Genomic DNA, 27,500 nt, shown 5'->3' on the forward strand with positions numbered 1-27,500 from the left:
GCTGGGTGCTTCTAGTCTGGTCTGTTTCACCTCAGTGAGGATCTTCTCTTGTTAGCTGGGTGCTTCTAGCCTGATCTGTTTCACCTCAGTGAGGATCTTCTCTTGTTAGCTGGGTGCTTCTAGTCTGGTCTGTTTCACCTCAGTGAGGATCTTCTCTTGTTAGCTGGGTGCTTCTAGCCTGATCTGTTTCACCTCAGTGAGGATCTTCTCTTGTTAGCTGGGTGCTTCTAGCCTGGTCTGTTTCACCTCAGTGAGGATCTTCTCTTGTTAGCTGGGTGCTTCTAGCCTGATCTGTTTCACCTCAGTGAGGATCTTCTCTTGTTAGCTGGGTGCTTCTAGCCTGGTCTGTTTCACCTCAGTGAGGATCTTCTCTTGTTAGCTGGGTGCTTCTAGCCTGATCTGTTTCACCTCAGTGAGGATCTTCTCTTGTTAGCTGGGTGCTTCTAGCCTGATCTGTTTCACCTCAGTGAGGATCTTCTCTTGTTAGCTGGGTGCTTCTAGCCTGGTCTGTTTCACCTCAGTGAGGATCTTCTCTTGTTAGCTGGGTGCTTCTAGCCTGGTCTGTTTCACCTCAGTGAGGATCTTCTCTTGTTAGCTGGGTGCTTCTAGTCTGGTCTGTTTCACCTCAGTGAGGATCTTCTCTTGTTAGCTGGGTGCTTCTAGTCTGGTCTGTTTCACCTCAGTGAGGATCTTCTCTTGTTAGCTGGGTGCTTCTAGCCTGGTAAAAAAACACCCTGATAATGATCTCACATTCTGTTTCATTCTACGTATCAGTCTGGACTCTGATCCGTCCACAGCCATTTCAGTGGGCGGGAGTACTTGCCTTGACAGACAATTCCTTCAGCCAATCAGCGTCGCCAAATCCAATCCATATCCAGTCGGAAAAACAGCGAAAATGTCTTTTCTGCTGGTGGTCTTGTTCTTGTTTCATTAGGGCTCTGGAAACTAGGCATGGGTCGATTTCCGGTTTTACCGGTTCGGTTCGGTTTACGAGCCCAAACCGGTTTGATCACGTGCGAACCGAAAAAAATAAATAATAATAATAATAATAATAATAAAAAAAATAGTGCCAATCCATTCTGATTGCACTATTTTTCGTATTAGCCTCTTCTCAAGTTGCGCTAGTAGGCAAAAGTATTATTTTGTTTATTATGTTGATGTTTGAAGAAAAGTTAAGCTGAATAGTTATGAGAAATAACGTGTGTTGTTACAGTTAAATGGTTCTGCTTATTTTTATTCAGTGTGCTGGTTGGCATACCAGCTTAGAGGTGCATTATCGCCACCAACTGCAGTCGCATTAGTCATTTATAGGCTACACAAAAAAAAAAAAAAAAAAAAAAATTGGGGGAGGAATATCGAACCGGTTTCTAAATTTTCAAACTGACCCATGCCTACTGGAAACCCTATTGTATTTGTTATATTTGCTATGTGTTTTTTTTTTTTTTCCCTTCCGTAAAACCGTGTATATCTCAGAAACCCTAACCACATTTTGCACATAGGCTAGGAAACCCACCCACTACTCAGAAACAAAAAATTATACCAATCTACCAAAGTTTGGCGAAATAACCAACACCTCATTTCCTGTTTTTCTGACCATCCATACCACTGAGTCAATCCCTGAAATTTGTCCCAATGACAGATATGACAGATATTCTATAGAGAGCCGCAGTAACGAGTCCGGAAATCATCGATGCTAACAGTCCTAGTTCTTCACTGTTTTCGCCTATGGGAGTTTTGAATGGGTTTTTGGCGCGATGCTTCTAATAATCTATCTGGGCAACGCTGGCTTAATCAAACGCGAACCAGTGTTTAGTAATATATGAGTTTTATGAGTTTTGAAGCTTTTACGTGCCGTTAACTCATTGAGTGCCAATGACGACTTTAGTCGTCAATTCATTTAGTGACGTAGAGTGCCATTGACGACTAAAGTCGTCAACGTTTTTTGACGGGGGGATGTCGATCTAAGCCTCTTACATCGCCTCTTACAATATGGGAGCTATTGAATGTGTCTAAGGGTGTATTCACACCTATCTCGTTTGGAGCAGTTGTTCCGAAACGGAGAGCATTTTCCCCCTTGGTACGGTTCGTTTGGGGGAGTGTGAACACAGCAATCGCACTCGGATGCGGGACAAAACAAGCGGACCGAGATCGCCAAGAAAGGGTGGTCTCGGTCCGCTTCCAAACGAACTCTGGTGCGGTTCGTTTGTGGTGAGAATGTGAGCCGACCTCGATCCGCCACAACAGCAGTAAATGGTGCGCATTTTTGGATAAACCAGCTGCCGTAGTCAGCTGCGCTGTGCGTAATGGCCTGAAGAACGAACATTTTTATCGTTTAAAAACAACATCTTTCAGATCCTGTTTTGGCGACTTGTGACTTGCATCGATAAACTTTGGGGGATTTTTGGATCATCGCATCAGCAGTTTGAACTCAATCAACTTACCTCGGACCATGGGAAGCAACGTTAATGTGTTGAATGCGGTGTGCTGCTGGCTCCCTCTCTCCCTCCCTCTCTCTCCCTCTCTCGCTCTCTCTGGTCTCCATTCAATAAATGAAAACAAGTCGTGGTAATCAGAGCCAGCCTTCTTTGTGATAAGATTGTCTGGTTCAATCAGACAATCAGACTGATTGCATGATGTCTTCCTCGAAATGTCCGTTATTATTAAATTATTTATTAATATTTTATTCCTGACAGGAGAGGTGTTCATATGTCTCGGCTAATCCTCATCTCCGTGATAGTCGCCTAGTAGCAGAATTTGCGAGGGTCTTTGATCTTCTATCTCCAAATTCCCGATAGCCTAAATAGGCTAAATAAATACATAGGCTACATAGCATACATTAATAAATAAATAAAGAACTTTCTCCCTCTCTCTCTCTCCCGACCCCTCCCTCTTTCTTTCTTTCTTTCTTTCTCTCTCTCTCTCTCTCTCTCTCTCTCCTCGCACGGCGGACGCCCGACATAGCCTAAAATGTAGGTCTAACAAAACGCATTTTTATAATCATATAGGAAAATCTCTGGGAATTATTTTGTCCATCCCGAAAGGCTATTAGCCTATCAGAGTGTCTTCTGGCCAATCCAGGAAGTTTGACAATACTATTTGGACCGTTTCATTTGTGGCTGTGTGAACACAAACGAACCAAGGCACAAATGCAACAATTGTATCAATTAAGTACCTGAATCGGAACAAAGCAAACGACCTACAGGTGTGAATACACCCTAACATATTTTACAGAACCCTTAGGTGGCGACAGTGCTCTCCAGATTACAGAAATGTCAGGAATACAGCCTGAAAAAGCCCCGTGATCAAAGAGAAACCGCTCATGCTGCAGCCCAGAGCCATGTAGATTGCTCTGGCTGCTGCTTGACGGTGCCTGCCAACAGCAATCAATCCGCGCACACAACTGAGCTCCTCTGCCTCTGTCTGTCTGTCTGAGCCGCCCGGGAGCCGCCCGGCGCAAAAACGGAGGCTCCGAAAATAGACTGGGTGCGTGTGGGGAGGAGTTTGCAGCTGAGTGGGGGAGAGGGGGGTGGGGCACGCAGGCTCCACAGAACTACACCAGGTTACTACATCAGAAAATATTAGCTAGAGTCAGTGAATGTGCTTGAAATGCTGCATTTCACAAAAGGCTGAATATCTCAGCTTCTAGATAGAAATGCATGTTTTTGCTGTTTTTGACCTATCTTCTCCGGCTGATAACTAAAGAACGGAAAATGGTATCAATAAACTTTTTTTTGCTGATGATACAATAGAGTCTCCTTGTTCTTTTTGCGTGTTCGGTGTTTACATAGTAATATCACACAATATTCTGTGGGCCTCGAGAAATCACTGAAAACGCTCTGAAACTCTGGCACTGGGAGCGTCCGTTCTCCAAAAGTGGCTGGCACTCAATGAGTTAAAAGGGCGGCTAGCTAGCAAACGGCTAAATGAGACTACACTGTTGAGTCGATGGGGATATATACATGTACGTCAATAACGTCAACACTTCAAAGGATGAACACGGAAATTATCTTTCCCTCACCTGGTTCAGCCCCGTTCAGCCTGGGGTAATCAGTGCACACATCAACAACAGTCCAGGTTGAGTGCTGACGTGACGCCTATGCGACAGTGTGTAGTTCTGGATTAGCTTAGCTCGAGCATTTTACTTCTAGGGCTCGCATTTACGCTACAAAACTCATGAAAGTGGTCCTCATGTGTGAAGATTATCCGACTGAACTCTGGTTCGCGTTTGATTAATCTTACGTTGCCCAGAGACCGTATTTAAAGCATCGTGGCAAAAACCCATTAAAAAATCCCATAGACAGAAACAGTGAAAAACCAGGAAGTCCGGGACTTCCGCGTTCTGACTACAAAAACACGTCATCCCTGCGGCTCTCTATTTCTGCAATAACTGCACTTATGGTTGTGTTTACTCTACTTACCGCTCATTGGTTCGGGAGAAGCCATTACTGTTTTGCCAGCGGCGTCCCTGATTAGATTCTAATTTCTGTAAATGGCCGGGGGTGGGTGGAAGTCCAGAGCGATGCATAGAGCGAAAACGTGATCAGGATGGTTTCTCCAGGCTAGAGTGGTTCTAGGACAGTCAGGAGCCATGCCCCAAATTCAGTGAAAACCACAACAACATCCTGCAAGCCCCCCCCCCCTCTCCCCCCCTCAGTCTGGGCCAGGCTGCGCCTCCCCCCTCCGCTCTCCCCCCCCTCAGTCTGGGCCAGGCTCCGACAGCTTTTACCCTAAATAGCAGCAGAACGTCAGGTAAATGATGAATTTCCCTCTCGGTGGCCGCGTTCGCAATGAAGCTTCTGTCTCTTACTGTTTCTGCATTCATCCTCTCGCTGCTCTCTGTCTCTTAGGCTCAATCCAAATGTCCAGACTTGACTGCACTCGCAGACTCGCGGGTGATGTAAGAAATACCAAATTTAGCCATAGTCTGCTGCTTATTTACAAATATTTCTGTATTTGAATCTGTGTATTCACCTTATGTAGCCACGCCCATTTGACCCGGTTGTGTGGTCGTGTGACGACTTCCGGCTAAAAAAGAAAAGAAAAAGAAAATGGCCGGCTGCTCCAATATCATCTAACTCTGAATTCTCGCATTTCAGGGAATTACGTTAACATCTGCAGGTCTTATAGACGTAAATGGCTCGAGCTGCGCGCAGAGGAGAGAAAACCATCTGAAGCTTTCTTTGTTGGAGTCCAGGTATGTTTTACAAGAAAGTGCTCGTCATTGTCGATGATAACGTTATCTGACCTGGCTAACAGTGGTTACTCCGCTTGCTTGCTGTGTACCGAGCTCAAAGTAGTAGGCTACGTTCTTTGTTTTACCCTCTGCACTGTCCGCTACAAAAACAACTCTCTTCCTTTGACGTTCTTTTGTATTTCACGCCGTGACCGCCGGAAGTGTTAACACGACCCGGAAGAATTTGGCCCACCCCCACGTCTGAACATAAGGTGAATAGCCTATGTTGTATAGACCCTTTTACAGTTTGTAAACAGCATGACGTATTTTGTGGGCGGAGCCGAATTCGTTGCAGAAAGTTATAACTTTACAACTAAATATGGAAGATCCTGACTCCTCCTCCACGTATTTTAAAGCTTTGCCTGCAACAGACAGGTTATCTTACACAAATAAGCTAACTCTTTCAATGGGGTGAGGTTTCTTGACCCGTACTCACTGTCAGGATGGGTCTAGGAGCCAATGCATCACCAAACTTGCAGTGCCGCACATCGTGATATTCCTAGTGGGAAAGTCCAGCGTCTATACGCATACGGCACAAGACGTCTTTTTCCTGTATTCCGGGGATCTCCCTCGTTTGGGCTTGAGTTCCGTGGAGTTGTGCAGACCGCCATGCGTGCGCAACTAACCCTGTGACGTTGGCTGTAAAAGGGTCTATAGAAGACCCGCCTATCAGCTTATATAACGTCAGGGTAAGTAGGTACGACTGAAGGGATCAGTCCACAAGTCCGGAGGGTGGACAATAGGATAGGAATAGAAGGATCCCTTCCTTACAGCACCCCTACCTAAAAGTACTTCCAGCACCACTGGGGAAGGGCGATTCTGAGCCTGCACTGCAGTGGTGGAATTAGCTGCGATATCATTTTTATTATATTGTCTTTGGGGGGGGGCACCAGCAAAAATCTTGCCTGGGGCACCAACTTGGTCAGGCACGCCACTGGGAATGAGCTCCCCCCCTATGGTCAGGACGGCCGCTTCACTGCCAATCTTTCAGCAAAAAACTTAAAACACCTTTTAAGGCTCCACCTGGCCCCTTCTTGAACTAACATCTTTCTCTCCAAAAAAATAAATAAAAAATAAACTAAACTTTACCACTATTCCTTCAGATGTTGTAGTTGTCATAGACTGTGTTGCATAGTTGATTGCTCTATTGCTGACAAAAACGTGTTATTGTAAGTCGCTTTGGACAAAAGCGTCTGCCAAATGACGTAATGTAAATGTAAATGTATTTTGCATGGACACGCCTGGGCCACGCCTACACCTGTGTTTGTGATCCCAGCACAAAACTGGATGGTGGAGGCAGAAGATAGCTTAAGACGCAGGGAAGATGGCATAAGAGGTGTGGAAACGGCTGCACAAACGATAGCGCCGTACGACGATAAAGCCTTAAGTCTCTTACTGTTTCTGCATTCCTCCCCTCACTGCTCCACTTTAGTGGATTGATTGTGTGCAGACGTGCTGCTCATGAATCAACATGACACTGGATGTGCCAGGATGGAATATCTGGCTCCTGTTCAGACACGGACTCTGGGAACGATGCTGAAAACCATTCATTTGACTCTCAGTTTAACTAGGAAATGTTCTCTCAAGTCACGTCTGGCTGACACTTTCAGGGTGACTTACAGTGAAGAAACAAGTACGTTTAGGGACAAGGACACGTTTAGGGACGTTTAGGGACAAGGACACGTTGATGGGACGTTTAGGGACAAGGACACGTTGACGCGACACAGTGAAGAAACAGGTACGTTTAGGGACAAGGACACATTGACAGGACGTTTAGGGACAAGGACACTTTGACGGGACATTTAGGGACAAGGACATGTTGACGGGACACAGTGAAGAAACAGGTACATTTAGGCACAAGGACACGTTGACGGGACGTTTAGGGACAAGGACACTTTGACGGGACGTTTAGGGACAAGGAAACGTTGATGAGACACAGTGAAGAAACAGGTACATTTAGGGACAAGGACACGTTGACGGGACATTTATGGACAAGGACACTTTGACGGGACGTTTAGGGACAAGGGCATGTTGACGGGACACAGTGAAGAAACAGGTACATTTAGGGACAAGGACACGTTGACGGGACGTTTAGGGACAAGGACACTTTGACGGGACGTTTAGGGACAAGGACACGTTGATGAGACACAGTGAAGAAACAGGTACATTTAGGGACAAGGACACGTTGACGGGACATTTATGGACAAGGACACTTTGACGGGACGTTTAGGGACAAGGACATGTTGACGGGACACAGTGAAGAAACAGGTACATTTAGGGACAAGGACATGTTGACGGGACGTTTAGGGACAAGGACACTTTGACGGGACGTTTAGGGACAAGGACATGTTGACGGGACACAGTGAAGAAACAGGTACATTTATGGACAAGGACACGTTGACGGGACGTTTAGGGACAAGGACACTTTGACGGGACGTTTAGGGACAAGGACACGTTGATGAGACACAGTGAAGAAACAGGTACATTTAGGGACAAGGACACGTTGACGGGACGTTTAGGGACAAGGACACTTTGACGGGATGTTTAGGGACAAGGACACGTTGAAGGGACGTTTAGGCCTTGGCCACACTGATCCGCCAGAAAATGGACAGAACAGATAGACGGATAGATTTATGTCCGTTGCATGTACAAGTAACCTACTTGTACAGCAGGTGGCGGTAAGCACCTTGAAGGTGTCAGCGACCCGCCTATAAACCGAGAGAAGAAGAAAGCTGGCGTCAGCTAGCTGTTAGTACTGTGCGCTACCTTACTTATGTGGCAATAAAATGCCACCGAATGACCAGATTAGATGGTGAAATCAGACGGTGACACTGACTATCACGTTGTACAACAGCGGGATGGTGTATACAGCATTCATTATAGCCTCCTTCACCGCCTCGGCCGCCATCTTCTTTGAAAAGTTGAAACAAATCTCGGAACGCCTCCTCTCGAGACCTCGACTCTGATTGGCTAAACGGACAGTGACTATCCGACCATCCGACCATCCGATACGTCCATCCAGAAAAAGTTCATCCCTCTTCAACTTTCTGTCCATCAAAACGTATGCAAATATTCTGGATACGTACGCTTCTGAGTGCTCCACGGACAGTCGGACAGCTGTCATTGAAAATGAATGGAAGTGAACAGAGAAATGAACGCACACGGACAGACACCACGGATCAGTGTGGCCAAGGCCTTAGCGACAAGGACACGTTGATGGGACACATGGCCGCTGCAGGACACTCTCTGTAACCACTAGGTGCCGCTGCTATCCTGCTCTGCCTCACACTAGGGATGTACGATGATATCAGCATGTCAGATAAAAGACATTAGCCTAAAACAAACATTTATGCTGATATGACTTATGCTTATGCTTTATGCTGATAGACTTATAAAATGACTCTTTAATTATGACTAAATGCTCAATGTTTGACTAAATGTTTAAAGTCCCTGGAAACCAAAATCCACAAAAACCTTCTAACTATTAAATTTAGGGTCTTATGTGAGTAATCGTGTGCCTCAGAAAGTAAGTTGACATTACTTTCAACCCTAACCCCAAAAATCGACACTTTTCTACAAGGTCTGGATTTCCATTTCCTCATTGAAGAGAGCGGTGCGAGCGGTGCTAAAATGCATGATCTTATCACGTCATAAGATTTAATCGAATCACACACACACACACACACGCATGCACGCACGCACGCGCGCACACACACACTGACACACACAGTAGCGCTGTGCACTCGCAGCACAGAGGTCTCGAACACACACACTCACTCCAGCTCTCTTTCCCTCTCTCTCTCTCTCTCTCTCTCTCCGTTAACGGAGAGAGAGGTCTCCTCCGAGCAGTCTCCTCCGAGAGAGAGAGAGAGAGGAGACCTGCTGCAGACGGGACAGGCCCACACAGTCCGCGGGAGAAAATACACTCTAAAATCGAATTGATTCTCATGACTTTTGTCATGACTGTCAAACCTAAATTTATATACTTTGCGACCTTCATCATCGTTCAAATTTGGCTGGTGGCTTATTAACATAGGTTCCTGTGATGTGATGAACTCAAAATGCTAAATAATAATAAAATATTTCTGGTTTCCAGGGACTTTAATGTTATTGACACAACCTAAGTTGAGCTAGTTGTCTTATTTTGCCCAGTGAATGTGTACATTTTGAAAAGCATCATATTTGCATCTGCATCTGCCAGTGGACCATCACCATGAAGAGAGAGCAGCCATAATAACGTGTTCATTCCACTACAGGAGACGCTATCTGAAATCAGGTGGGGGGAAATTGATGTATATAAAAGGCCAAAAGAGGTGTAAATTATCTGCAAAACAGCCAACATGGTACATCCCTAACTCCCACCAAACACACAACATGGTACATCCAGGCCCGCGGGAAGTAGGGGTGCTGCAGGTGCTGCAGCACCCCCTAGATTTTTTCAAAAAAAAAAAAAAAAAAAAAAAAAAAAAAATTTTTTACAAATGTAATTAAAAATATTTTGCAGTGCACTATGTTCCTTTCTTGTTTAAGAATGTTTCGGGAAATGAAAATGTAGCCTATTTAAATAGAATTATCAACAATAACAATCAAGGAAGTTACATGCTTGTAGGCTAGAGAAGAAGCGCACGCATGCACGCATGCACGCACATGTTGTGTTGAACCAACCAACAACCAATACGAATTGTTTAATCTGGCAATAAAGAAATGTGAACTTGACATGCTATTTTAATAGCCTACTCAAAAATGCACCTCCCACTATACAGCAAAGAGAGGAGTCAATGTTTCTTGATATATGCCATTCAGATCAGAATAATTAGTCTAGTCATTAAGTTTGCTGATAATATTTCTATCATGTTAAGTCTGTGTCATGTTAACTGGTGTATTCAGAGCAAATAGGGAGATATAGAGCATTATCATCATGCTATATATCTCCCTCTTTGCTCTGAATGAGTGAGAAAAGGAGAAAATACTGAATAATTACATCACAACAGTATCCTAATGTTGATTTAAAATGAGATATTCCTCTAAATATGGCAAAAAAATGTTTAAAAAAAACGCCCAAATTTCCTCCCAGCACCCCCTGCTTAAAATGACTTCCAGCGGCCCTGGGTACATCCCTAACTCACACTAAACACACAACATGGTACATCCCTAACTCACACTAAACACACAACATGGTACATCCCTAACTCACACCAAACACACAACATGGTACATCCCTAACTCACACTAAACACACAACATGGTACATCCCTAACTCACACCAAACACACAACATGGTACATCCCTAACTCACACCAAACACACAACATGGTACATCCCTAACTCACACCAAACACACAACATGGTACATCCCTAACTCACACCAAACACACAACATGGTACATCCCTAACTCACACCAAACACACAACATGGTACATCCCTAACTCACACCAAACACACAACATGGTACATCCCTAACTCACACTAAACACACAACATGGTACATCCCTAACTCACACTAAACACACAACATGGTACATCCCTAACTCACACCAAACACACAACATGGTACATCCCTAACTCACACTAAACACACAACATGGTACATCCCTAACTCACACCAAACACACAACATGGTACATCCCTAACTCACACCAAACACACAACATGGTACATCCCTAACTCACACTAAACACACAACATGGTACATCCCTAACTCACACCAAACACACAACATGGTACATCCCTAACTCACACCAAACACACAACATGGTACATCCCTAACTCACACCAAACACACAACATGGTACATCCCTAACTCACACTAAACACACAACATGGTACATCCCTAACTCACACCAAACACACAACATGGTACATCCCTAACTCACACCAAACACACAACATGGTACATCCCTAACTCACACTAAACACACAACATGGTACATCCCTAACTCACACCAAACACACAACATGGTACATCCCTAACTCACACCAAACACACAACATGGTACATCCCTAACTCACACCAAACACACAACATGGTACATCCCTAACTCACACCAAACACACAACATGGTACATCCCTAACTCACACCAAACACACAACATGGTACATCCCTAACTCACACTAAACACACAACATGGTACATCCCTAACTCACACCAAACACACAACATGGTACATCCCTAACTCACACCAAACACACAACATGGTACATCCCTAACTCACACCAAACACACAACATGGTACATCCCTAACTCACACCAAACACACAACATGGTACATCCCTAACTCACACCAAACACACAACATGGTACATCCCTAACTCACACCAAACACACAACATGGTACATCCCTAACTCACACCAAACACACAACATGGTACATCCCTAACTCACACTAAACACACAACATGGTACATCCCTAACTCACACCAAACACACAACATGGTACATCCCTAACTCACACCAAACACACAACATGGTACATCCCTAACTCACACCAAACACACAACATGGTACATCCCTAACTCACACCAAACACACAACATGGTACATCCCTAACTCACACCAAACACACAACATGGTACATCCCTAACTCACACTAAACACACAACATGGTACATCCCTAACTCACACTAAACACACAACATGGTACATCCCTAACTCACACCAAACACACAACATGGTACATCCCTAACTCACACCAAACACACAACATGGTACATCCCTAACTCACACCAAACACACAACATGGTACATCCCTAACTCACACCAAGCGTCACTCTGTAGCTGGACCCTCACCTGCCCCTGTAGACAAACTTCATGGGCTCCACAGCCAGCGCCGTGGCCACAATGTCGTCAGCGTTGTGCCTGCGCCCGCTCACCATGATGAGGCCGTCCATCTTACCAGAGATGAAGACCAGGCCGCCGGGCCCGATGAAGCCCAGCAGCCCCGTCCTGACAAAGGCATACTCACTGACCAGACCCCCGCCGGAGCTCACCGGGTACACCTGCACACACAACACAACAGCTTTGAATGGGTTTAGGCGTTTAGCTGGCTTAGTTTATCCAGAGTGTCCATTTGAAAGCAGATTAGAGCAGGGAAAACAGATCTATTTTAACACATGATTTAGTCCATTTTTGTTAAAGGCCCATTCCGTCGGTTCTGGCGAGAAATAAATGTGCACAAAGTGTTTTTTATTGGCAATGAGTGAATGCGCCTTGACGTAACTTAAAAATGGCGACCAGGGGCGTTTCTCTCCGACCTGCCGTTCAGAAGATACATGGAAATACCTCAGTTTCGAAGGGGTTAGCATTTCCCGCCACAGCTAGAGGATGTGACGTCTGCGCGCGTTCATGAGCTTGCCTCTTGTCCTAGACGCTAACAGGAAATGGCTAAAGTAGCTTTTAACGTTACGTTCGTCGCTAGCTGCTAGCAAAAGGAAACAACACAGACTCCAGAAAAAGTCCACACTAAATAAATAAATAAATATTTATCTAATGAAGCCCGTCTGGCCAGACAGCAGCAATGTGACCGACATCGGGGGGAAACTAGAGTCAGGACTGTGTTTTCGGTTCATGAAGGAAACTTGCTGCTTGTAGCTACTGTAATGTGGTTTTGACCAGATAACGTTAGCTGCTTGCTAATGGATTTTCAAGATTCAAGATTTTTACTGTCACTCCGTAGTACAAGTATCTGACCAGTGACCACCTGGTCAGAAACTCTGCTAACATTACCGTCTTGTGTGAAGTAATGCAACCCTAACGTTACTACCGTTATGCTTATGGTCATGGAACATTATTGTTTGACTGCAGTTAGCTGCGGTGGTGAGTGCCTATTAGAACCATAACGTTAGCTTGATGCTATACGCGGCTAACTAATAGATTTAGCTATATTTAGAGAAATTACCACCAGCCCCACTAATAACGTTACTGTCTTGTGTTGATAATGAATCTAACAGTCGGAAATATGCCTAACGTTAGCCTACTGTCTGTTATGCTTACGGTACATTGTTTGACTGTTCAGTTTGGTCAACTCCAGGCATTACACGGTACCGTACATACAGGGGGAGCAGGCTATTTCCTGGCTTGTGCTAACATGAGTATCCACTTCCCCGCAATCAGCAGGCTCTGGCTGCAGTGGGACTGCACATAGTTAACGTTAGCTTGATGCTAATCGCGGCTAACTAATATTAATTTACTTTTATAGAAATTACCACCAGCCCCACTAATAACGTTACCGTCTTGTGTGGATAATGAATTTAACAGTCGTAAATATGCCTAACGTTACTGTTATGCTTATGAAACATTGTTTGATTGTTCAGTTTGGTCAACTCCAGGCATTACACGGTACCGTACATACAGGGGGAGCAGGCTATTTCCTGGCTTGTGCTAACATGAGTATTGACTTCCCCGCAGCCAACGCAAGCCAAAACACGGCCTAATGGCTCATTTCCACCACATTTGACTGCCCTGCACAGCTCGTCACCACTCGGCTCTAATCGCCCGATGGACGTTTTGCTTCCACCGCGGATCATCTGCCCCCACCCACCCCCGCCCACAGCTGGTCGTCATAGCGACCGCATATCTGTCCTTCGCTTATAGCCGAAGTAGGCTATAACATAACGTTACAATTAAATCCATCCACAGAACTTTTAAACTGTTTATGAAATACTGGTGCCTCTAAATGACCTACAGTGTACATGGGCAAATGTGACAATCGGCCAGGAGAATGGATATCACTTTGTAGTTAGTCAAACTCACAGGCATGCGCTGCGCTGCGCTGTGCGGGGACGGGAGAGGCGCAACATAAAGCCTGTACCCCCGCGGCCTCTCACCAGGCAAGACCGCGGCTTCTTTAAACACCCGCTGCGGCCTAGCGGAGCGCTGCAGCCTGCACTCAGCTACAGAGCTCCCTGAGCAGCGGACTTTTTTCTCTCTCAGACAATTGAACACCCGCCACGATTTTATTTCACCGGAGGCGAAGGCAGCAACACAAAAGACTGATGGAAATATACATAACAGAAGAGAAGGTAAGCCCACTAAACTGGTATGCAGCCGCCAGCATTGCATTGACAGTCAGTAGACGGAGTAAACACGATTCTGCCTGACCAATCAGTCGTCAACAATGTTTTCACGTCACCGTATGAACCCGGGTTCACAGAATAGAACCACGACGAGGCAGGTACGAAAAGTAGCACGACTCGACCCCAATACAACCCGGGCTGGGATAGTTTTTAGTGGTGCAATGAGACCATTTATCGAGTCGAGCGGAGCGGGATCGCGCTACTACCTGCGGTGGAAATGGGCCAAAACATGCCACAATAACGTCCCCTAATTCATCCAGAATCCTTCCTGGGCATCTCGAGGCTGATCTGACCGATAAATTGTCCAGGTTGCCGTTTTCAAGTGACTTTTATGAGTTAACGTTACAAAGCAACCAACAGCTCTGCTGTTGCCAGGCAACTGCTTGTGCGCGTGCGAGTATGGTGCCCGCGCGTCAGCTCGTTCACACGCTGCCTGCAGTTACACTAACGGGCACCGGTATCAGTAAGAGTGAGTATTGACGGAATGGGCCTTTAAAAAAATCTTATTTTGAAAATTCTTCCAACTGGCAGGCAGGAGCTTGTCACAAGGCAGAATGAGGTAGCTCAGCACCAGATTTTTTTTGACCAACATGTGAGTGTCTCCATCCCTGCTTATCATGAACAAACACGTAGGGCTTGTTGGACACTTGGCACATGGCTCTAGACTGACAAACATCTATTCACGTGTTCAGTGAACTTGAGACTTCAAGTTACAAGATGGGCTCTGTACCCAGCAGGCCACTTTGTCATCTGGTCAAGTCTCATTTAGTTGTTGTTTTGTCTCATGTTTTTCTTTCCTTTGTTCACTTGACAGCACATTGTGACAAAGCGTTATTGCTTAAAAGCACTTTAGAAGTCATGTGACTTGAGACTTAAAAGCACTTTAGAAGTCATGTGACTTGAGACTTAAAAGCACTTTAGAAGTCATGTGACTTGAGACTTAAAAGCACTTTAGAAGTCATGTGACTTGAGACTTAAAAGCACTTTAGAAGTCATGTGACTTGAGACTTAAAAGCACTTTAGAAGTCATGTGACTTGAGACTTAAAAGCACTTTAGAAGTCATGTGACTTGAGACTTAAACGCACTTTAGAAGTCATGTGACTTGAGACTTAAAAGCACTTTAGAAGTCATGTGACTTGAGACTTAAAAGCACTTTAGAAGTCATGTGACTTGAGACTTAAACGCACTTTAGAAGTCATGTGACTTGAGACTTAAAAGCACTTTAGAAGTCATGTGACTTGATGCTTAAAAGCACTTTAGAAGTCATGTGACTTGAGACTTAAAAGCACTTTAGAAGTCATGTGACTTGAGACTTAAAAGCACTTTAGAAGTCATGTGACTTGAGACTTAAAAGCACTTTAGAAGTCATGTGACTTGAGACTTAAAAGCACTTTAGAAGTCATGTGACTTGAGGCTTAAAAGCACTTTAGAAGTCATGTGACTTGAGACTTAAAAGCACTTTAGAAGTCATGTGACTTGAGGCTTAAAAGCACTTTAGAAGTCATGTGACTTGAGGCTTAAAAGCACTTTAGAAGTCATGTGACTTGAGGCTTAAAAGCACTTTAGAAGTCATGTGACTTGAGACTTAAAAGCACTTTAGAAGTCATGTGACTTGAGACTTAAAAGCACTTTAGAAGTCATGTGACTTGAGACTTAAAAGCACTTTAGAAGTCATGTGACTTGAGGCTTAAAAGCACTTTAGAAGTCATGTGACTTGAGGCTTAAAAGCACTTTAGAAGTCATGTGACTTGAGACTTAAAAGCACTTTAGAAGTCATGTGACTTGAGGCTTAAAAGCACTTTAGAAGTCATGTGACTTGAGGCTTAAAAGCACTTTAGAAGTCATGTGACTTGAGACTTAAAAGCACTTTAGAAGTCATGTGACTTGAGACTTAAAAGCACTTTAGAAGTCATGTGACTTGAGACTTAAAAGCACTTTAGAAGTCATGTGACTTGAGACTTAAAAGCACTTTAGAAGTCATGTGACTTGAGACTTAAAAGCACTTTAGAAGTCATGTGACTTGAGGCTTAAAAGCACTTTAGAAGTCATGTGACTTGAGGCTTAAAAGCACTTTAGAAGTCATGTGACTTGAGGCTTAAAAGCACTTTAGAAGTCATGTGACTTGAGACTTAAAAGCACTTTAGAAGTCATGTGACTTGAGACTTAAAAGCACTTTAGAAGTCATGTGACTTGAGGCTTAAAAGCACTTTAGAAGTCATGTGACTTGAGGCTTAAAAGCACTTTAGAAGTCATGTGACTTGAGACTTAAAAGCACTTTAGAAGTCATGTGACTTGAGACTTAAAAGCACTTTAGAAGTCATGTGACTTGAGACTTAAACGCACTTTAGAAGTCATGTGACTTGAGACTTAAAAGCACTTTAGAAGTCATGTGACTTGAGACTTAACACGTTCACTGCCTTTGACGAGATATCTCGTCTTAAAAAATCCAACGGTTGACTGCCAATGACGAGATATCTCGTCTTAAAAAAACGGTGGGACGTGGATCAACGCCCCCCACGTCTCCTATAAAAATATTGGAGCCACCGAACGTGTACAACCCATTCCACCTACCCACTAAGTGGCGACAGTGCTCTCCAGACTAGAAAAAGCTGAGCCAAAACTGCAGGGGAACGCGCGAGGAAACCATTCTCTCATACTGTAAAATGGATTGGCAAAAACGCTTTCGCTTTCGCGCATTATCGCGCTGGGAGCTGGCGGTGGGGGATTGCAAATTTGCATAATAGATTATGCGTGCAACACACTTTGAAACACGCGCAGAAAGCCCACAATCGCACGCAGCTTCATTGCAGCTGAGCTCAACAACCGAAACGACTCATGCAGACTCGCCCAAAGAGCAGCCGCCAGCAGCCAGGCAGCACAGACAGGCAGAGCCTCGCTTGTGACAAACGCTGCAAAGCCACAAGAGACACACCCACGGAGGGAGGAGTTTGAAGGAGAGGGGGGTTTCCTGCTGCTATGGAGGAAATTACTGTTCAAAACTATTGTTTAGATGTCTGACGTCTTACGCCAAAAATAAATGGTTAAAGTGACTGTTCTATCGAATTTCACAAAAAGCCATTTATCTCAGAATAAATTTTCAGACGCTGAAACCATGCTGTATTCTACTGCTAATGCCTACATAACTACTAACTCTACAAACTAACTCTTTTAGACAGAGAAAGCACACATTCTATTAGTTCTTTTGAGATCATTTGTGTTCACAAAATCTTAGCAGAAAAGAATCCTCGGCTCTTGAAAGATGAGCCAGAATCCTAAAAAAAAAACCTTGGCAGAACCTACCTACAGTATTGAAAAAACGGCTGGCAGTGAATGTGTTAAAAGCACTTTAGAAGTCATGTGACTTGAGACGGGCGATCAGCAGTGTGAAGACAAAAGAGTGCAGTATGAGTCAGCGATGAGTCAGAGCTGCAAAACTGCAATTTAAAAATATATATTCTGCCCGGTTTTATGTTTGTGTTACAAAATAAACACAGAACAACATTGGGCTTTAGACAGGCACATCTAAACTAGATTTTGATTGACTAGGATACTCTGTAGTCAAAGAAATTATACTTAACTCAGATCCAAACTGAGCTAAAAAGCTTCTCTTGTCAAATAATATAGTGATAAATATAGTCTGTCATATAACACAGTACCATATAATGTACTGTGTTGGTGATAGGAGTCTCTAGTGTACCTGTAGTTAAGGATGTGTTATGGATTGCAACAAGAAGACATAGAGTGGATGTTCTGTAGGCAGAAAATAGCTAAGCTCAAAATGTTCTGTTTGGGGAAGGCACACAACGCCCACCAGGCAACTGCCAATATTTCACTTTTATAAAGCATGCAGTATATTCACCTGGGGACTTGGGCACCTCCAAAAACACACAAGCACGCATGCACGCGCACACACACACACACACACACACACACACACGCACACACACACTCCTCACCTCGAAGGTATTCTTGGTCATGCCGGTGAGGCCGTAGTAGGACGTGCCGGTGGCGACAGAGCAAACACACAACTCCCCGATCTCATCTGTCTGACAGAGCAGAGGAACAGCTTCTGGCTTCACCACACACACAAGGCCTGAGGGGCGGGGCAGAGCGGGGGGGGGTTCAGAGGGGCGTGGCAGAGCGGGGCGGGATGAGAGAAAGAGAGAGAGATCACAGTTACTCACTATTATTCAGTGTGAAAACAGTATAATTTATGATTCATAATGTTTTACATCTGTTGTATTTGTTTGTTGTATGATACAATACAGTATATGTCATGCCAATAAAAGCTCGAATTGAGTTGAATTAACAAGCTTGAAAATGGCATTCGAGAAGTCACAGTGACCTTGACCTTTGATAACCAAAATGGAATCAGTTCATCCTTGCGTCCAAGTCGATGTTTGAGCCAAATCAGAAGAAATTCTATCAAGCCGTTCTTGAGATATTGCGTTAACCAACTTGGGAATGGCGTTCGTGAGGTCATAGTGACCTTGAAGTTTGACCACAAAAATGTAATCAGTTCATCCTTGAGGCCAAGTCAATGTTTGAGGCAAATTTGATGAAATTCCGTCAAGGCATTCCTGAGATATGGCGTTAACAAGCTTGAAAATGGCGTTGGAGAGGTCACAGTGACCTTGACCTTTGATCACCAAAATGTAATCCATTCATCCTTACGACCAAGTCGACGTTTGAGCCAAATTGGCAGAAATTCCATCAAGCCGTTCTTGAGATATCGCTTTAACGAACTTGGGAATGGCATTCGTGAGGTCACAGTGACCTTGACCTTTGACCACGAAAATCTAATCAGTTCATCCTTGAGTCCAAGTCGATGCTTGAGGCAAATTTGATGAAACTCCGTCAAGGCATTTCTGAGATATCGCGCTAACAAGCTTGAAAATGGTGTTTGAGAGGTCACAGTGACCTTGGCCTTAGACCTTTGACCACCAAAATCTAATCAGTTCATCCTTGAGTCCAAGTCGATGTTTGAGACAAGTTTGATTAAATTCCATCAAGGCATTCCTGAGATATCGCGTTAACAAGCTTGAAAATGGTGTTCGAGAGGTCACAGTGACCTTGACCTTTGACCACCAAAATCTAATCCGATCATCCTTGAGTCTAAGTCGATGTCTGAGGCAAATTTGATGAAATTCGGTCAAGGCATTCCTGAGATATCGCGTTAACAAACATCGTACGGACGTAAGTACGGACGTATGGACGGACGGACAACCCGGATCCATAATGCCTCCGGCCTGGCTATCGCCAGCGGAGGCATAAAAATAAAGTTAACGTCCAGGGCACATTTATTGCAGCAAATCCCAAAACAGAAGTGCATTCTGGGCCAAAAATAGAAAGAGTCGGTGTGCAAAGAATGTACATGTCCTATTTACAGATAGAAAGGTTCACCTGAGACATGTTTTAAAGCAGTGATAGTCAACTTGCGGCCCGCGGGCCACATGAGGCCCGCGGGCGCCCCCTGTGTGGCCCGCGATGGAATTGCAAAAAAAAAAAAAAAAAAATTACTGTGCACCTGAACGCAACATGCAAGATACCCGCTGAATAAGTGTCCAAATGTTCATGTCATTCTGACCAATACTCCACTTCTGTTATAGCATTTCAGTCTAGAATATGGAATATCTTTCAATAATCTACGATTTAGCTGCTAAATTGTCAAATACCGCCATCTGCTCGCTACCCAGGCACTTATGTATGTACTTAACCTAACTAACTTAACCTAACGAACTATCCGGTGTGCACAACATTGTCAGACTAAACTCCAGCTGACACCCCAAAAACCTACAATCCGCTACAGAAAAATGTATATTGTTTGTTTATTAACTGGCGCCTGGCCTTCTATCATTTCACAAAAGTGGCCCCCGGGCAAAGCAAGTTGAGTATCCCTGTTTTAAAGGGTTAAAACGGTTAAAACTTGCATAAAATAGGCTCTTAAAGCAAGTACTTATGGAATATTATGATGCACCTACAATACATTTCCATAGGTTGATACACAGGTTACGTAAAACACGACCATGAAGAGGAAAGTTTTAACCACTGACATTGGCTCAAAATGAAAGTCAGCCAAGACAATAATGTGTATGATGTGGATGTATCTGTCAGTAGAACCTGTTGTCGATGATGAATGATGAGATAAAAGGTTTTTTATGTGATGTATATTACCTTGTAAAAACGTTTCCCCACAGGGAAAACAATCAACGCATTCACATTGGAATCCTCCCATCTTTTTGTAAGTGTTGAAAGCACTGGAGAACATCAAGCAGAAGCCACTTAACTGGCTCAGTCATGAGGAGAGAGCGCCGGCCAAATTGGACATTGATGAAAAGCAAAGGAGGAACATTCACAAACCCTTAAAACTCATTTGACCATTTAATCAACTTCATGGATTTTTTGCAATTCAGCACACGACTCCAGACAAGGCCGAGAGCCAACTGTGAAGAGGGACGGCAAGTATGGCCAGTCACACACATTACCTGCTATGTGCACACACACACACACACACACACACACACACACACACACACGCACACACACACACACACACACACACACACACACACACGCACACGCATGAACAACACACAACCTAACCTAATCGTCACTGTAATTGTAACCTTACGTCATAAAGAAGTGTTATGTAGTAAGTGTTACAGTATGTTATGATATTGATAACACTTCTTTATGACGTAAGGTTACAATTACACTACGTAACAATAAATGACAAATGAGGCATTTTGACATGAATGACATTTGAGTGGTTCTTTCATGCTGGACCAGCAGACGAACAGAAGCATCAAATTATGCACCAAATATAATCAAATGTTGTCTCGACTTGTTTCAGCGAGAGAAGTAGCTAATCAGCCGCTAATCAAGCGAAACACATTTAGCTTCCTAAACATACTTCACAATAAAAGCATCCAATTAGTTTATCAGCAAAAAACCTTTAATTTGAATGTGACGAAGACCAGCGAGGTTGCAACGTGTTGCGTGTTATTTTGATTGAAGATGTACATTGTTAGTAAACTTTTTCAGTACACTTGTACATTACTTCTACATTAAATTGTGCTCCTAAATATCCAAGAAGCTCCCTTTTTTCTCTTTATTATCCTACTTTGGCCTGCTGAGCTTTCTTGCCCCACTTGTTTGTATTCTCCTTCCAAGGAGCTATACAGGAAATGGACTTCAAAGTTCCAGGCAACTTGACACTGTCAAGCCGCTCGGGGCCAACAATCCATAATGCAGGAACAAGCCTCCGGAGGGCAGTGTGGGAATGACAGAGTCACCATTCTCTCTATTAGAAGTCAGTGTCCCATCAAAAAGCTGTTATATTAAGGTCAAAAACTTAATGGGGTTAATCATAAATTCACTTTCAATTTCCACATTGTGGACAATGAAGATTTTTGACTGAAATTCAGCTGATTCATCTGTTATAGCTCAAGTTTACACTCACACCCATTTGTTCTGCTCCAACCCTCCAAACTGAGCACCTCCTCTCCACATCATGCCCCGCCCCTCCCACTGAGCACCTCCTCTCCGCATCATACCCCGCCCCTCCCACTGAGCACCTCCTCTCCGCATCATGCCCCGCCCCTCCCACTGAGCACCTCCTCTCCGCATCATGCCCCGCCCCTCCCACTGAGCACCTCCTCTCCACATCATGCCCCGCCCCAACATCCTGTTTGCACCATTGACTGGATAAAAGCTGGACGATGCGTCTCCACTTCTACCACTATGCAAAAGAAGAGACATTGGGCTATCCACCTTATTTTTGGCGGCCATTTTTGCCTGATCTGCATGATGGGTGCTTCTTCCGGTGTGATCCTCCCAGCCTTGTTGCTGACAGCTTGACACCCGTCTGGGCGAACGGAGCAAATCACTAATCAGGTCCAGCTTGGCAAAAATCTCGTCGATAAATATCCCTTTAAAAGCATTCATGGGTAATCGCCTGCTGTGGCCAATATTAGCCGCTAGTTAGTTATGTTACATGGCAGTAAAACGCCAGTGAATGACCAAATTGATATAACTTTTAACCATTTCGAGTAACACTGTTTCCATACGGATCACCAGCATTAGTTTGTTGTTTATAACGTGGCTATATTCATAACGTTTTCTATCTCGGATGCGTTATTTCGAATCCCACATAGGTTACGCCTGGCGCAACCTACTGTATGTGGGATTCAGGACGAAACAGTCTCGAGCCACTAACGTCATCTTAAGAGCACAATATTCCTGGAATGCAAGTTTAACTAAACAGTTACATGTCCTCTGCATTCTACATAAAATTAAGATATTACGGGTTGTTTTATTTTGTATGTTACATACTTATTGACCAAGTTATGTTCAATTCAGCCAGGGTACAAGAGACTGAGTGTAGGTGGCCATCTTTTCAAATCAAGTAGAATACCATTTAGGAAATGGCAAGCTGCAACAATAAGTCACGTTAAACCGGACCTTGTACGCACAATTATTTTTTACATTGGGGCATTCAAAAATAAGGTGGATAGAGTTTTAAACGTCTAGTCACTTCCTGTATCTGGTCACTGCCCCCCCACCTTAGGAGCCTATCAGCAGCAGGTCCTGAGTCTATTGGAGAGAAGTGAACATGATCACAGATTACGCCCCATAATCATCACAGTAAATAGTTGGCCCATTTTCCACAAGCTACACATCTGTTGAACATTCTGACACCAAAATGATATTTTTCAGACAGACAGATCAGGAGAAAATTAACGTTGTTCGAGACCTGTCTCTGTCTCAGCAACACACTCTCGTGAGATTTGGCAGCAAACACTAAGTTTAGCAGGTTGGGATTGGTAAATCTACATGTTAAGTTCACAGATGTAGCTCAATCTGTGGATTTTTTCTTCTTCTTCAGCGTATATCTTAGCTACAACTAGATTGAGCTAACAATGCAGAGTTTTGTGTTTATATGTGTGGTGTGTGGTGTTTTGTGTTTGTGTGTGTGGTGTGTGGAGTTTTGTGTTTATATGTGTAGTGTGTGGTGTTTTTTGTTTATATGTGTGGTGTGTGTGGAGTTTTGTGTTTATATGTGTGGTGTGTGGAGTTTTGTGTTTATATGTGTCGTGTGTGTAGTTTTGTGTTTATATGTGTGGTGTGTGGTGTTTTTTGTTTATATGTGTGGTGTGTGTAGTTTTGTGTTTATATGTGTGGTGTGTGGTGTTTTTTGTTTATATGTGTGGTGTGTGGTGTTTTGTGTTTATATGTGTGGTGTGTGGTGTTTTTTGTTTATATGTGTGGTGTGTGTAGTTTTGTGTTTATATGTGTGGTGTGTGGAGTTTTGTGTTTATATGTGTGGTGTGTGTAGTTTTGTGTTTATATGTGTGGTGTGTGGTGTTTTGTGTTTATATGTGTGGTGTGTGGAGTTTTGTGTTTATATGTGTGGTGTGTGTAGTTTTGTGTTTATATGTGTGGTGTGTGGTGTTTTGTGTTTATATGTGTGGTGTGTGGAGTTTTGTGTTTATATGTGTGGTGTGTGTAGTTTTGTGTTTATATGTGTGGTGTGTGGAGTTTTGTGTTTATATGTGTGGTGTGTGTAGTTTTGTGTTTATATGTGTGGTGTGTGGAGTTTTGTGTTTATATGTGTGGTGTGTGTAGTTTTGTGTTTATATGTGTGGTGTGTGGAGTTTTGTGTTTATATGTGTCGTGTGTGTAGTTTTGTGTTTATATGTGTGGTGTGTGGTGTTTTGTGTTTATATGTGTGGTGTGTGTAGTTTTGTGTTTATATGTGTGGTGTGTGGTGTTTTTTGTTTATATGTGTGGTGTGTGGTGTTTTTTGTTTATATGTGTGGTGTGTGTAGTTTTGTGTTTATATGTGTGGTGTGTGTAGTTTTGTGTTTATATGTGTGGTGTGTGGTGTTTTTTGTTTATATGTGTGGTGTGTGGTGTTTTTTGTTTATATGTGTGGTGTGTGTAGTTTTGTGTTTATATGTGTGGTGTGTGGTGTTTTTTGTTTATATGTGTGGTGTGTGGTGTTTTGTGTTTATATGTGTGGTGTGTGGAGTTTTGTGTTTATATGTGTGGTGTGTGTAGTTTTGTGTTTATATGTGTGGTGTGTGGAGTTTTGTGTTTATATGTGTGGTGTGTGTAGTTTTGTGTTTATATGTGTGGTGTGTGGAGTTTTGTGTTTATATGTGTGGTGTGTGGTGTTTTGTGTTTATATGTGTGGTGTGTGGAGTTTTGTGTTTATATGTGTGGTGTGTGGAGTTTTGTGTTTATATGTGTGGTGTGTGTAGTTTTGTGTTTATATGTGTGGTGTGTGGAGTTTTGTGTTTATATGTGTGGTGTGTGTAGTTTTGTGTTTATATGTGTGGTGTGTGGAGTTTTGTGTTTATATGTGTGGTGTGTGGAGTTTTGTGTTTATATGTGTGGTGTGTGGAGTTTTGTGTTTATATGTGTGGTGTGTGGTGTTTTGTGTTTATATGTGTGGTGTGTGTAGTTTTGTGTTTATATGTGTGGTGTGTGTAGTTTTGTGTTTATATGTGTGGTGTGTGTAGTTTTGTGTTTATATGTGTGGTGTGTGGAGTTTTGTGTTTATATGTGTGGTGTGTGTAGTTTTGTGTTTATATGTGTGGTGTGTGTAGTTTTGTGTTTATATGTGTGGTGTGTGTAGTTTTGTGTTTATATGTGTGGTGTGTGTAGTTTTGTGTTTATATGTGTGGTGTGTGTAGTTTTGTGTTTATATGTGTCGTGTGTGGAGTTTTGTGTTTATATGTGTGGTGTGTGTAGTTTTGTGTTTATATGTGTGGTGTGTGTAGTTTTGTGTTTATATGTGTGGTGTGTGTAGTTTTGTGTTTATATGTGTGGTGTGTGTAGTTTTGTGTTTATATGTGTGGTGTGTGTAGTTTTGTGTTTATATGTGTGGTGTGTGGAGTTTTGTGTTTATATGTGTGGTGTGTGTAGTTTTGTGTTTATATGTGTGGTGTGTGTAGTTTTGTGTTTATATGTGTGGTGTGTGGTGTTTTGTGTTTATATGTGTGGTGTGTGTAGTTTTGTGTTTATATGTGTGGTGTGTGGAGTTTTGTGTTTATATGTGTGGTGTGTGGAGTTTTGTGTTTATATGTGTGGTGTGTGGAGTTTTGTGTTTATATGTGTGGTGTGTGGTGTTTTGTGTTTATATGTGTAGTGTGTGGAGTTTTGTGTTTATATGTGTGGTGTGTGTAGTTTTGTGTTTATATGTGTGGTGTGTGGAGTTTTGTGTTTATATGTGTAGTGTGTGGAGTTTTGTGTTTATATGTGTGGTGTGTGTAGTTTTGTGTTTATATGTGTGGTGTGTGGTGTTTTGTGTTTATATGTGTGGTGTGTGGTGTTTTGTGTTTATATGTGTGGTGTGTGTAGTTTTGTGTTTATATGTGTCGTGTGTGTAGTTTTGTGTTTATATGTGTGGTGTGTGGTGTTTTGTGTTTATATGTGTGGTGTGTGTAGTTTTGTGTTTATATGTGTCGTGTGTGTAGTTTTGTGTTTATATGTGTGGTGTGTGTAGTTTTGTGTTTATATGTGTGGTGTGTGGTGTTTTGTGTTTATATGTGTGGTGTGTGGTGTTTTGTGTTTATATGTGTGGTGTGTGGAGTTTTGTGTTTATATGTGTGGTGTGTGGAGTTTTGTGTTTATATGTGTGGTGTGTGTAGTTTTGTGTTTATATGTGTCGTGTGTGTAGTTTTGTGTTTATATGTGTGGTGTGTGTAGTTTTGTGTTTATATGTGTGGTGTGTGTAGTTTTGTGTTTATATGTGTCGTGTGTGTAGTTTTGTGTTTATATGTGTGGTGTGTGGAGTTTTGTGTTTATATGTGTGGTGTGTGGAGTTTTGTGTTTATATGTGTGGTGTGTGTAGTTTTGTGTTTATATGTGTCGTGTGTGTAGTTTTGTGTTTATATGTGTCGTGTGTGTAGTTTTGTGTTTATATGTGTCGTGTGTGTAGTTTTGTGTTTATATGTGTGGTGTGTGTAGTTTTGTGTTTATATGTGTGGTGTGTGGTGTTTTGTGTTTATATGTGTGGTGTGTGGTGTTTTGTGTTTATATGTGTGGTGTGTGGAGTTTTGTGTTTATATGTGTGGTGTGTGGAGTTTTGTGTTTATATGTGTGGTGTGTGTAGTTTTGTGTTTATATGTGTGGTGTGTGTAGTTTTGTGTTTATATGTGTGGTGTGTGGAGTTTTGTGTTTATATGTGTGGTGTGTGTAGTTTTGTGTTTATATGTGTGGTGTGTGGAGTTTTGTGTTTATATGTGTGGTGTGTGTAGTTTTGTGTTTATATGTGTGGTGTGTGTAGTTTTGTGTTTATATGTGTGGTGTGTGGAGTTTTGTGTTTATATGTGTGGTGTGTGTAGTTTTGTGTTTATATGTGTGGTGTGTGTAGTTTTGTGTTTATATGTGTGGTGTGTGTAGTTTTGTGTTTATATGTGTCGTGTGTGTAGTTTTGTGTTTATATGTGTGGTGTGTGGAGTTTTGTGTTTATATGTGTGGTGTGTGGAGTTTTGTGTTTATATGTGTGGTGTGTGTAGTTTTGTGTTTATATGTGTCGTGTGTGTAGTTTTGTGTTTATATGTGTCGTGTGTGTAGTTTTGTGTTTATATGTGTCGTGTGTGTAGTTTTGTGTTTATATGTGTGGTGTGTGTAGTTTTGTGTTTATATGTGTGGTGTGTGGTGTTTTGTGTTTATATGTGTGGTGTGTGGTGTTTTGTGTTTATATGTGTGGTGTGTGGAGTTTTGTGTTTATATGTGTGGTGTGTGGAGTTTTGTGTTTATATGTGTGGTGTGTGTAGTTTTGTGTTTATATGTGTGGTGTGTGGAGTTTTGTGTTTATATGTGTGGTGTGTGGTGTTTTGTGTTTATATGTGTGGTGTGTGTAGTTTTGTGTTTATATGTGTGGTGTGTGTAGTTTTGTGTTTATATGTGTGGTGTGTGTAGTTTTGTGTTTATATGTGTGGTGTGTGTAGTTTTGTGTTTATATGTGTCGTGTGTGTAGTTTTGTGTTTATATGTGTCGTGTGTGTAGTTTTGTGTTTATATGTGTCGTGTGTGTAGTTTTGTGTTTATATGTGTGGTGTGTGTAGTTTTGTGTTTATATGTGTGGTGTGTGGTGTTTTGTGTTTATATGTGTGGTGTGTGGTGTTTTGTGTTTATATGTGTGGTGTGTGGAGTTTTGTGTTTATATGTGTGGTGTGTGG

The 27,500-nt window shown here is 42.9% G+C and overlaps 1 protein-coding gene across 2 annotated transcripts in view; it reads right to left on the reverse strand.

The window, feature by feature from the left end:
* LOC310791873 (disco-interacting protein 2 homolog C-like) overlaps nucleotides 1-27,500 on the reverse strand; it is a gene marked incomplete at its 5' end in the record, with an annotated part of 181,374 nt that overhangs the window by 48,594 nt on the left and 105,280 nt on the right. For both annotated transcript variants that reach the window (XM_083653548.1, XM_083653547.1), the window contains 2 exons: nucleotides 12,023-12,231; nucleotides 18,265-18,401. In XM_083653548.1, the coding sequence (XP_083509674.1) occupies nucleotides 12,023-12,231; nucleotides 18,265-18,401 (346 nt within the window). The remainder of the gene's footprint in view (nucleotides 1-12,022; nucleotides 12,232-18,264; nucleotides 18,402-27,500) is intronic.

Source organism: Poromitra crassiceps (assembly GCF_964638095.1).
Source record: "Poromitra crassiceps genome assembly, chromosome: 2".
Taxonomy (NCBI): Eukaryota; Metazoa; Chordata; class Actinopteri; order Beryciformes; family Melamphaidae; genus Poromitra; species Poromitra crassiceps.